General features: G+C 28.8%; 1 protein-coding gene across 2 annotated transcripts in view; it reads left to right on the top strand.

Annotated features, from left to right (window-relative positions):
- Positions 1-13844, top strand: part of LOC100159841 (4-coumarate--CoA ligase) — a 55960-nt gene that overhangs the window by 25688 nt on the left and 16428 nt on the right. The window contains exons 1-2 of one of the 2 annotated variants that reach the window (XM_001948328.3): positions 8283-8570; positions 12172-12436. In XM_001948328.3, the coding sequence (XP_001948363.2) occupies positions 12218-12436 (219 nt within the window). In that variant the 5' untranslated portion in view covers positions 8283-8570; positions 12172-12217. Of the gene's footprint in view, positions 1-8282; positions 8571-12171; positions 12437-13844 lie in introns of those variants that run through there. The other variant, XM_003243540.4, reaches the window with a different exon arrangement.

The raw sequence follows: 13844 nt of genomic DNA, 5'->3' as shown, positions 1-13844 counted from the left end.
ACATTAGAACACGGTGATATCATGACGTTATTTTATAGTAGCAAATTGATATATGTACTATCTAGGTATATTATTTAGAAATACCGACTTTGTATCAATACTTTAAGACGGATTAAGCCCCTCAATAATAGAATAAACCAAAAACCGTCGTGATATAAACTACAATGTCTTATAATTTTTTGCAGATACCAGCTGTTATTGTACACTACAATACAGCATATTATAAGCACTATATGCTATTTATACTAAATATATACTACTTATAACAGTAATATGACTTACACGTCGGTTGCGCAGAAACGGATTCGTGGCTTGTTAACTCGTATATTTTTATGAATACTTTATTATATGGAAATTATTTTAGAAGGACTTTGCTAGTGCCTATTAGGTATAATAATATGTATAGCAACTAATTGTCTATTAATGGCTCGAAAGATTTCGAATATGTACGCTTGTGTTCAGTAATTCAAGTGATGCGGTAGGCGGATGTTAAAAAAATCGTTTCAGCAACGTTGCATACAATATACATATTGTCATAATATATTAATATTATGTGTGTTATGTATACTAAAGTCATGGCGGTGTCATTTTTATTTTTATTTGTTTGGTATTTTTATATTATTCTATTTTTTCCACTCATCTCCCGCGGCTCACGTGCTTCACATAAATCAGCTGTGTTAGACCTGCTGTGTGTAGCCTAGACGTGTTTAGGAGTCCTCGGCCTGGTTTCGGACGACAATATATTGCGCTATTTCATACGTATCTATGATACATATTATACTGGACTGTATCGCGACAATCCGACATGCTCTAATGTACCTAAACAAAAATGTTACCATAGTACGTATAGTAACAGACAACATTTTGAGTTGTATCATTTGATCTCTGAAACGGTACATAGGGTTCCTAAAATAATAATAAGTTATTGTGACATTTGGCACTATACAACTGTTAACAATATCATCCAATAAACGTTATCATATTGTTATAACCTTTATTATCGCCGAAAATCTATTGCGCAGTATTTCGTGTATTTTCAAAGCTATTTTAAATTCTAAGCGTAGTGAATGAATTGTGTATATTGTGTTGTATTTACAATTATATGGATTTTATTTTTCTGTCATCGACATTTTTGGTGTAGTAAAATTTCTCCATTTTTAAAAAAAAAAAATAGTAATTTTTACGCAAAACCGATTTAAAAAAAATCTATTTAATTTTTTTGGCGCAACCCAAACAATAATAACTGTAGACACTTGAAATTTTCACAAAATATTCATATTAACTATATCATACATGGTAACATTTTCAAACTAATTCGATTGTTTTTGAGCTATTTATAACCACGGGAAACTTTTAAAACTTTTAAAATTTTGTAAATTATTTTTCAGTTAGAAATTCATAAGAGCTTTTCTTTCCATAGCTAACATTAGAAATATCAATAGAAAATTCCCCACAAATGGAAACTCTAACGAAAAAAAGTTTACCGAGATTTACGTTATTTATAGTCATGATATATATTTTTTAAATTTTTAAATTAAATTATTTATACAAGTATGCTAGAATGACACAACGTATCCGCTCAGAACCATTGTTGTATGCAATGGCTTATCATTGATTTCAATCATAACACATCCATTACAATGATATACTCGTCAACTATACTGTACCCCTACTCAGAGTGGTACCCACTATTGTCTATCTTTTTTTTACTTTCAATTATTTTTCACCGATCGCTAGTTGGAAATATGTGACAATTTCATTACAATATTGATCGCGAATTATAAGTGTTCGTTGATTAAATAAATTCACAAAACAAAATATTATAACGTATTTTGTATAATAATTATCGTAGTGTGTATGTGATGTGCCTTAAATAACAAACAATGATTTTAATATAAGAATAATATACAATAATACAATAATATATGCAAGCTGTAACACAAGACCAAGCTCGTACTTTTTAATGTAGTCGTGTAATTGTATTAATAAGTAAAAGACAATAATAATGTTATGTGCAAACTATGTAGTTTAGAAATTGTAACCTGGACGTATAATGACCCCATACTATGAATGTTGTATTAATTACTACACCGTATTATATGATTGAATAAACTATATGCGATAATAATATGTTTTAACAAAATGATGTACCTAACAAACAATTCTAAGTCCTATTGCCCAAGGCCTTGTGCAATTTAGCTTTGAGTCTTGAGTCGAGTTAATGAAAAACGTAAGTCACAATAGGCGCAAAGAGCGTTTGCGATTTGGGAGGCTAGTAGGGCTAATAGGGCCTTACTTTGATAATATTGAATAAGCTTAAAACAAAATGTAGAAAATGTTTGGGAGGGCTTAGCCCTAAAGCCCCCCCCTATTTGCGCCTATGTAAGTCACCGGCTATAATAATCATTATAGTATAAATTATAGTGACTGTGGTTTGTAGGATATATTTTTATATTTTTTTAAGAGTATCGAAATATTCGATTTATTGCTGTTCCGTTTGTTTGAATTTCCGAGAGACGTGGACTGCATTTCATATTTACTGAGATCTAAATCGCGAATAAATAGTAAACAAGGAATATGCTTATTACAATTTCAAAAATTGCAAGTATTATTATCATCTTTAGAAGCAGAAACTTCTAAAATATATAGTATATATAACTCATCATAATATTGTATACCGTGCGTCCGCCGCAGATGTATTGAGTTTGTAATTATGTAAATTAAACTTTATACCTACTTCAGATACCTTCGTTATATATATAATATATCATGATTCTTATACATTTTGGTTGTTTTGACCTAGTTACCGACATAAAAACGTAATTAGTGTTCTTTTAAATTCTATATAAGAATAAATTGTTTACATTTACTACGTAGGTTTATGTATGTAAGTAATTATGTACAGCTCGCGAATCCTTCAAGGTCTAACCTGTAAAACCTTTTATTTATACTTTGAATTATTGTGTTTCAAAAGAAACAAGATACGATTAAAATTAATATTTCTTTCCTAAAAAGATGTAATTTCTTAACATATAATTGTGTTTCACGAGGACAAAAATAATGTTGCCTCCAAAATACATTTTTCTACGCTACTGAATTCAATTACAATTTTATATTGCTCAGTGTGTAATTAACAAAGAATAATGTTGGCATTTACGTGTTTCTTAAGCTTTTTATACTCAAGTTAATTTAAAGGAAATCTGATTAAAAGTTCAGTATTTCTAGTTGAGTAACGTTTGGACTGCTTATTATGTATAATATTATATTAACGATTATAATAACAGTATGGACACTGTTTTCAATGTTTCATAATATTATTAACATTTATTAGGTCACTTATTTTATTTATAATATGATCATAAAAAGAAATATGTACTTTTATCTCTGCCTAGGTATCTAATTAAATTGTATACGAGTTGTATTCATGATACAAAAAGCATACTATTCGCCATATTTTATACACAATGTATGGAAATTGCACGAAATTAACAAGTCATCCTACGCCTTTCATACAAAAAAACATAAAATGGAGAATTCTGCAAAAATGCGCACTTTGTATCTATTTCTATTTTTTTTTTTTTTTATATATATTATATCATTACCTCAATAGTATATTATGGCTTGGGGATTAGGCCAACAATTTAAGTAAAAATAAGTGAATACATTGATCTCTTTTTTTATACAAAATTATCTCTTATGGCCTTTCTACCAATGATATAATAATAATATGAATATAAATATTATTGATACGTTGTGCATATCGATAAACTATTTACTTTTTAAGTACAAATTATTATATTATACAATATTATTAAATTGATAGTTATGTCAAATAGATTATTGAATATATAGGTAGAAACAGTGGATTACAACGCGTTTCATTGTTGAAATAAAATGTACGGTAAAAGGTTTGTTTATGAGTAAATATTACTTTGAAGTTTGAAGAACTATAATGTTGAGGGTTATTGAAACGCTTTGTGTTTGATGTTGAAGAGTTTTATCCGTACTTATAATCAAACGCGTACAATATAGGTATACGTATTTGTGCATTATATATTAATATTATACATATATAATTATATATATATATATACACCTATTTAAATGTCTGTATTTGACAATAGTTACCCCATTATAGTTGTCACATTCTGGAATAGATAATATAATATGAATTTCAGGGATGGAAAATATTATATGTAAAATAGTTACGAAATCATGTTCGAACCGAAACGTACTATTATTGATATACATAATATTACTGTCATCGTGTGATTATAGCATTATACAGAGTGAATCACCAAGCATGCTCACCCCCAAATAATCCTTTAATAATGAATTCTTTCGAATTCTTATTTTTAAAATTTTTAAATAAAGGTACCTATCCTTACTTTAAGACTAAATTTTCACATTCTAGGGATTTTTCGTAGTACATAAGGAGTGTCATGCAGTAATACAAACTCCTGTTTTTTTCAAATGAGACCCTCCCTATTTATTATATTTTATCTGTAATATATTTTTTAAGAAAATATATTTATGACATGCTTCATCACTTTTATGACATCATGCTCATATTTATAACTTTAACTATAGTATAATAGAATAATACTGTTTAAAAAAATCAATAAATTATAATAGGAAATGTATATACCTAATACCACTTTTATTCAATTTTAGTATATTATTGTACGAATAAGTGATAAGTGATACCTATACGTTATCACTAATAAGTGATAATCAACCAATATCACAATCGCGTGTCGGTTAATGACGTCAAATGGGCCGGAACGTTTCAGTCTGTATTCGACACTTCGACGTCATGGTTGACAAAATCGTCAAGGGGATGAGTATTATTTAGTAGATATTTTTATTTTTATTGAAGTCAAGCTCGGCAATTAGCTGTTTTAGGGGAATTATTAACTATCGTTCGTATGGTTGGTATGGTAAGGGGTTGTTACGGTTGGTAAGCAAACGCGTGTATGTGTGGCAAGGTTTTTAGTTTTTACTACTATGAAGGCGGGCACCCACCCGGGAGCTAGTAGCAGCAGACGTCACTTACTCTCAGTCGCATTCCGTGTCAAGCCACTTCATTTGATTATGTAATTCAAATTCGAATGATTATAGGTCCGCGAACATGGGTTTGGAAGATATGGAAGCCATGTTCATTAAAGATTTTAGTATTTACTTAATTATATTAATCTATCAATATATGTAATAATACAAAAATGGTCCAAATATAATAAATACTTTAGATCCGATATCACATCTATTTTATACTATTGCAAAACCGTTTTTAAGGAATATTATCCTTGATATAAATATTTTAAGAACTGAAAAATGAATCTTTCGAATTTTAAATCAGATACATAAATTTGTTCAAAAAAATTATCTACTAAATAATTGGCATTGTATTCCCACTGGACACTACTAGGTAGTACAAACAATCTCAAGAATTTGAAAAAAATACTTTATTAAATTACTCAAACAACCCTGTATATAGTTGGCAGTAGATTTCGAGCAGACGTCCAGTAGGTGGTAACGAATCACGTACTGCATGCCGTTCCTCATTTTTTATGTAAAACTAATTTTACGCTTCGTGGTACATATTTTTTACCCACTACCAAAACATATATTATTACCGAATACGAATAAACATAAAATACTTAGTCGTGGTATACGTGACTAAGAAATTATTATAGCCCATATATTATTTTATTATTTTTAAAACCTACAATATCGCGTTATCGGTCGACCAAAAAAAATATAACTCAAACCACGTATCGAACATTATTGATTACCTATGCATGCTCTTATTTTTTCGTATAAATTCGTGTATGCACTTTATTTGATTTTCCCAATAACGCGCACGGTGTTGTTAAAGTTCTAAAGTTCAGCAAATTGTTGATACATATACAATACACCAACAACACGCCGTGTAGTATAGGTACCTACATAACAATACCATTGCACCTTGCACGCACATACCATTATAATAGGTACGACACGCACGCACGTCAATTGGGTTATTCAGTGTATTATAATATTATTCTTGTACGGAACGCGCCATGACACATTTTTTATGAATATTATGACCAGTAGCGACCGCGTACTTACAAGTCAGAATATCGTATATTACATATTATCCCAATTTATATAGAGTGTGCCACGGAAATTTGGGCATAGGTACACTTTTTTTTTTTGATCGGTGGACGATGCAGTGATTTCGTAATTCGCCCCCCCCCCCCTCGCCATGCTGTCGTATAAGCTGCAGGCGCAGTGGATCGACGAGAAAAAACTACGCTTAAATGTTGACTTGTATTTATTATAAGTTCTTAACAAAAAAAAAAAATCGATATCGCGGCCGTGTTTCTTACCCGGTCAATAAACACGATATTTTGTGAAACCTAAGACATACAACTCGTCTATTATTCAAGCCTAACGGAAGTATACGGACCGACGGCAATAATATATTTCTTATAAATATTATGATTGTAACTGTTTTCGTCTGACCAGAAATAAATGGGATTCATGGGTTTTGGACGGTACATACGCCCAAGGTTAATCAAAATATTTTCCTTTGCACATTCTGTATAATATAAAATAGTGTGCATATATGTATTTATTTATGTGTGTGTGTGTGTGTGTGTGTGTGTGTGCGTACCTTATGGATTCCGAATAAATTGCAAAATCCATCATATTATTATATAAAGATTGTTACATTTTTTCCGAGATATCTTTTAAGCGGTGTTTATTCGCTCCAATAAATTCATATTTACTGTCAATCTGTCAGAAATATTACAGGTCGTAGTTGTAATAAGGTGCCTTATATCAGTTATATCAAACCTATCATTTGCATCACACAAATATTTAGTTTCAGATGCCATGCCCTAAAAAATATATAAATATGTATGCAATTATACCCTAAAAATTACTAAAATGATGAAAGGTATGTTCCGAAAGTATGCATTCAATTTTTTTCCGTTTTAAATAATCGTTTAACTTTATTATAAATTAAGTAATTATTCAGCCTGTTGGTAAGGATTCGACTCGGATATAATCTGGAAAAATGTATTAAATATAATATATTTTATACAATAACATGCGCCTAACTAAACATTTATTATATCTAGTTAATATGAAAAGTGACATATTTGATATTTTATCATATTTTTTTCTCATCCAAATATTTAGTGTATTATTAATTATAAATGGTCATTTATTGATTATTATTATTGTTTATAAAAAAATAAGTGTTTATAGCAAAAATGTGCATAAAATCCGTACTCATATCTGAAAACCAGCCAAATATGCACTTATGAGTAAACGTAGGGCCAAATACACATAATATGCAAAAAGTTTAAAATATGAGCTCTTAAAGTGACGAAACATTAAAAACATTTGTATACCACTTAGCTATGTTTTAACTACATATAATATAAGAATGTTTAGAGTCATAAATATTCTAGAGGTTGCCAGAAATTTTATCTGCAAATATAATATAAATTAATGATTTACCAGCTAACTTCCGAGTTAGTTATATGTACATAACTTACTTTACTTATTTAAGCTATGCGAATGTCTTAATTGAATTTATTGTATTTTATCTGTAATAATATATTTTAAGAAAAAGTGTTGATTTCACTTTGTGTTTTTATGTCATGCTTATATTTATTACTTTAACTTTAATATAATACAATAATACTGCTTAAAAATATCAATAAATTTTAATAGAAAGTTAATACACCTAATACCACTGCGTTATTAAATGTTAGTATATTATTATTTATTCATTTGTATTTAATGTATGAAATAAATATGTTAGATAAGCTGACCTAGTTAGGTTAGGTTACTTTATCATCCAATAAAAGTAGATATTTCATGTAATTGATTAAAAATTCAAAAAATCTACAAAATATTTACATTATAGTCAATTTATTCAAACAATATAACCATCCAATAAAATAATATTCATAGAACTATATATTATAAATTTAATCAATATTATGATTAACACAATTCGTAGTTATTAGAGAAACATTTACATTTAAAACATAAAACATTGCAGGTTATTAAACCATTTTCAAAAATGATCAGAGAAAAAAAAACATTAAATTATAACAAATCAATAAATAATTTATTTAAATATTATGTCATCCAGTGATAAGTGATATAAGTTATCACTAATAAGTGATAATCAACCAATATGACAATCGCGTGTCGGTTAATGACGTCATAAAATCATGCTACCTATATAAAAATGATTTGTATGGGCCGAAACGTTTCAGTCTGTGTTCGACACTTCGACGTCAGTGTTGACAAAATCGTCAAGGGAATGAGTATTATTGATTAATAAAAATGCTAAATATTTCATACAGACCTCCGGGTTTTATTAAATTACAAAATGTTATGTTTGGAATGTTTCAGAAATTAGATTTGTTTATATATAACTAGTGTGTACTGAACCATAATTATATTATATAGACGTACAAAGAAATCTAAACAATTATAGTTTACTACTTATAAAAATAAGATGATTTGTTATCTCGTATAATGGAGGAGATTATCGTATTCGGGTAAGCGATTTTAAGATAAATCTTTTAGAAGCTGCATCATAATAATTTTTCCACTATTTTTATTTAACTACCTACACAATAATTTTGTTTTTACTTTTCAGATTGTAAATAAATTGTTCTATTAATTTTAATTAAAAAAAAACAAAATTAATAAAATTGATTCAAGTGTTTACATTATGTTTCGTTATTTACAGTGCAACCAAATATAATATTTTAATCTAGTAAATAATGTTATTTCCAATTATAACTTCGATTAATGAAAAAATATATTTTGATTATTGATCGTTTCGTATACGAGCATAACACATTATAATATATACCTTAATAGGAAGCTAATTGAAGCTATTATTAATAAGCGATTTGGCAATCAGACGTCAGTGTTTCCAGCTTGACCTACATAAATATATTTATTACTGAAGTACCCAACTTTACTGTTTCAATTGTAATCTTGTAAATACATTGATAATTATGTCAAATAAGTCATATATACGTTTTATAATCTTTTTTACCTTAAATTATGAACGGAAAGCGATAATTAATACAATAATAATATTTTACGTTGGATTTACATATGATTTTTGTCAATATGTTATTATATTATTAGGGTCCTAATTATTATTTGAATTCCTACAGTTTGTACCTACGTATGTAGGAGATTAATATATTACAATCATATACCCAATTTTTATTTCATGCAGGTTCAGTGTTAACTGCAAAATACTTAATAAATTACATAATATAATTTATTCGTGCTATTATATACAGGGGTCATTCACCAAATATGCTCACTCTTCCATTTAATAATAAATTAATTCAAATGTTGATTTTTTAAATTCTTAAATATTATAATAAAAAAATCCATAATATTTTCAAATTCATAATAGTATATCCCGTGACTATACAAAATTATATTTTTCATACTGGAACCTCCTCTCCTCGTTTACTGTAAATTATAATATAGTAAATACATTTTTTTTTTTTTTTAATTTTGATGTAGGTAGGTACAACTATAGTTCAACATTTTAACGAGTAGTTTTTCAGTTATTATAATATTTATGCTAGGTACCTAGGGATTATATTTTATACTAAGACTCGGACCATTTTTACGAATTATAAATGTTGATAGAAGATTAGATGGAATTACTAAAACTATATAATATTGCTATCTCTATAATAGCCACCATATCTCCCGAACTCATTATCATAGACTTTATTATCTTATTAGTACACAGAGTTAAATAGCTTAAAAACCTTTCGTTGAAATTTTGATATTGATACTTGCGTCAAAAATGTGAAAACAATGTTGCGCTACCTATATAATTTACAATAGAAAAGTGGGTTCTCGTTTAAAACACAAAGGTTTGTATTTCCACAGGACACTCTTATGTGCCTAATACAAGAAATATCAAGAATTTTAAAATATTATGGTCTTTAAGTATATTAGAAACTTCCAAAAATTAAATTTCGAACAACTGCATTATTGAAGGAAATAAGTGATAAAGCGTGCTTGGTGAACCACTCTGTATATGCTTATTATTTACACGTATTCTATATATTTCTATACATTTATATTTGTCGAAACTTATAAAAATGCATGACGTATGGAGACGATATCTTTTTATTCGTTGTTATACCTACTTATAAGTCAACGTCAACTCACGTCAGCATATATTTATATATGACAATATCAAACACGTATCAATATAGGTTAGGTTTGGTTAACGATTTCGTCGAGAGTCAACCAATAAAACCGACCTTTACACATTAGTGATATGACTACACATTATAATATAATATGCCCAAAATTTAGAAGTGACTTACACTTTTTTCTATAAATATAACAGTTGCTTATTAGTTGCTTAATAAATAGTAATATAGTTTTTAGTCATTTAAAAACATCATCGTTATTATGTTATAATATTGTTAACAAAAATGGCAACACCGTAATTATGTTGGCCCTTGTGAATTAGGCGTTTATTTTAAAGTATATAATTCAAGGCCACGACGATGATTACTGAAAATCCGTAAACTGTAAAGAAAGTGAAACGACATCGCAGCCCGAAAGGCAATTATATCTTTTTCATAATTAATCTGAAAGCATTTGTTCGAGCGCGGGTTTTAATTATTTAAAAGTTAAAAATTCAACAACTCCGTGAGACGACCGAGATAAAGCGCTCGAAAAAGTATACAGTCGAAAGCCCATTAGCCGGGTTCCGATCACCACAGCAGTCATTATTATTATTATTATTATTATTATTATTATTATTATTATTTTTAACTCCATAACTACATTACCATTGTATAATTTAATCATCGGATTCGTTACCTTGACGTATACACTAATTGTTCATTAATTTAATTTAATTTTGAGCTTGGATCAGATATAATATTATTGTACTATAATTATCTTATCTGCATATATTGGTGGACGATTAAATTATTTATATTTTCTGTATTCCCGAGTAAGCCACATGAATAAACTCCTGGAAAAATTTACGATTTTAGAATATTTCAACATGTTTCTATAGATTCTGAGCGGTATTGATTTTACAATAGTGTGTGTTTTTTATTCGTTTTTCAACTTTGACTACCCTCTTTCCGGTAGAAAATTGGATCTACCTAGTTTTTTCATTGAAGGGTCCACAATGAAATATTCTCTGTATTTTTCAGAATAATCGGAAAAAAAAAATATGGAAAAATGGGAATTTGTATGTAAGTACCTAAAACCAGTTTTCATCCAAATCGATTTTATTTTTTTAAACATAAGTAAAAAAAAATACATAGAAACTTTTATAACATTATTTGTATGGCTTAAAATACATGGTTTATTAGCTTAGAATATTTTACAATCGTTTAAAATATACCTACCTACTTCAATTAAGAACTATTAGAGGAATAGTGAGATTATGAAATCGAAGAATAGGAAGGAAAAATGTATTTATTTATTTATACAGATTTTTATTTTATAATGACTTTTTCTATTATTAGTTCATATTTATGTATGACTATTATAAGCTGTTATAAATAACACCAAAAAGAAATATAATAAATACATTTTATTTAATTACCTAATTCAATAAATTAAAAACCATGAAAACTAAATGAAAATAATATAATAAATATATTGTTTTTCAAAACATTAATTATCTTGGCGGCCGGTGCAAAAAACTCGGTAGGTTGGAGACTCCTTGCACTATAATAGCTTACACCGAATCACTAAATAATAGTTATGTAAATTAGTATAATAGCTAGAAATATAAAATATAAAATTTTATGAAATGTACCTCGTTTTTCGTATAATCAATGACATAGGTATCATCGAATTCAAATTTAACACATATATTACAGTGAGTTGCTGGAGTTACAACTCGATTATGAGGTACGCTCGACACCTGTATAGTAGAGCAGATAACAATTTTTTTCGTTATCGACCCAAACACGCGATAACCTAACCTATCCTAAATAAAAAAAAATAATAATAACGTTCGAAGATTCGCGAATTACCGCCGCCGTTACGGATTATCTTGCGGCGCTAAAGCTTCCCAATAGGATTTTAATTATCTCAATCTAAGTCAATTTACTGATATTGCTGTTGTTTCAGGTGAAGTCTTCCGCCCGCCGCCGACTCGTTTAGTGCTCGTCGCGTCATGATGCCGGTAAGACTGCAGTGGGGCCGACTTTTGGGCCGCGGCCATTTGCGGCGGACGTGCGTCCCGTTGGTCTGCAACGGCCAGAGTCAACAGGTCCGACGTCGCACCGAGTCTAAGGTGGTCCGTTCACCGTTTTCCGACGTTCAGATCCCGGAAAATTTGATAGACGAATACGTGTGGAGCGGACTGGAGAGGTGGCCGGACAGAGACGCACTGGTGAGTGAATCTCGTCGTGACGTACAATTTGATATAATATTATTATAGTATTATAGGTATATATACCTAATATCAAACATCGAAACTGTGCTGTGGGTTTTGAATATTCAGCAGATATGAGAGTAAAAATATATCAGAGAAAGATGTATATCTGGACGGGATATATATATTTTTTTATTATTATAAAGAACAAGGCCTCGACTGCATAGGTCATTGGCCGCAATTAGTGCATTACAAACTGATTAATACATTATAGGTATACATTTTTTTTTCTTTTTGGCTCGGAGAGTATACAAATATAAAATAAGAAACAATCGTGGATTAGTGAAGAAATACAAGATACAAAAAAAGAGATATTTAGGTTTTTTTGTTAAATGGTTTTGTATAAATTGGTGTCTCTTATAAAACTAAGTCTGTGATATTATATATTATTATTTTAATGTATAACCAAATGTCATTTTTTATTTTAGACGACACTTATTTTTTTGTTCCTTCAATAATCGCGCGTATAATCATAATATGTATCATTGTCCCATATCTATTTGTACGTATAATTACGTATACAATACATTGAATACTAAAATTTTTTTGACGAACCTGAATGTCTAGGATATTAAAATTTTTCATATTTTATATTATGACGTTACGGCTAAGAATACAACGATCACGATTATTCGATAAATAGCTTGTCTCGTTTTATTTATTTCCTAAACTCTACTTACACAACCATCATATTAATATTACTATACCGACTTGTATAAAATCAGATTTTATTCTTTATAATACTATTGTATGGGTGTTATATGGATATTTGTGAGTCTACGGACATACAATGGAAATACTTAACTCGAATGGATCAGTATAAAGTATCTCGTATATGTTATAATATATTATATACTATATACACGTCAGTGCAGTGATATGCACGATATACACGCGTGTGCATAATTACAAACTACTTTTTATCACAAACGAGCGAAATGTCCTCATTTCGCTTTAATAAAACAACCGACGTGAAATGTAGGCAAGTACAATGGGTATATATCATTAAAATATATGTATTAATGTGAATATTATAAATTTGTTTTTATATTTATACAACGACCTCTTAAATATTGCGTGTGCATTTTTTCCGACCTCGTTGAAAATGTTTTAATTTTTAACGATTGTGTGTACAATATTTATACAATAATTATTATTATTATATTATGTTATACGCCGACTAAAGTCAACGCCAGGCATTGATAATGCAAAAAAGTAAAAACAGTAAAGCCACCTATGTAAAAAATTAAAAATTAGCCTTATGAAACGAGTTGTTGAAATTACACATTTTGCCAATTTACTAAGGAAATACAATCATTCCAGCAGAGACGTATGAATATTGTGACGCACAATGTTTATAAACATT

Source organism: Acyrthosiphon pisum, chromosome A3 (genome assembly GCF_005508785.2).
Source record: "Acyrthosiphon pisum isolate AL4f chromosome A3, pea_aphid_22Mar2018_4r6ur, whole genome shotgun sequence".
Lineage (NCBI taxonomy): Eukaryota > Metazoa > Arthropoda > Insecta > Hemiptera > Aphididae > Acyrthosiphon > Acyrthosiphon pisum.
This window is presented reverse-complemented; position numbering and strand designations above follow the sequence as displayed.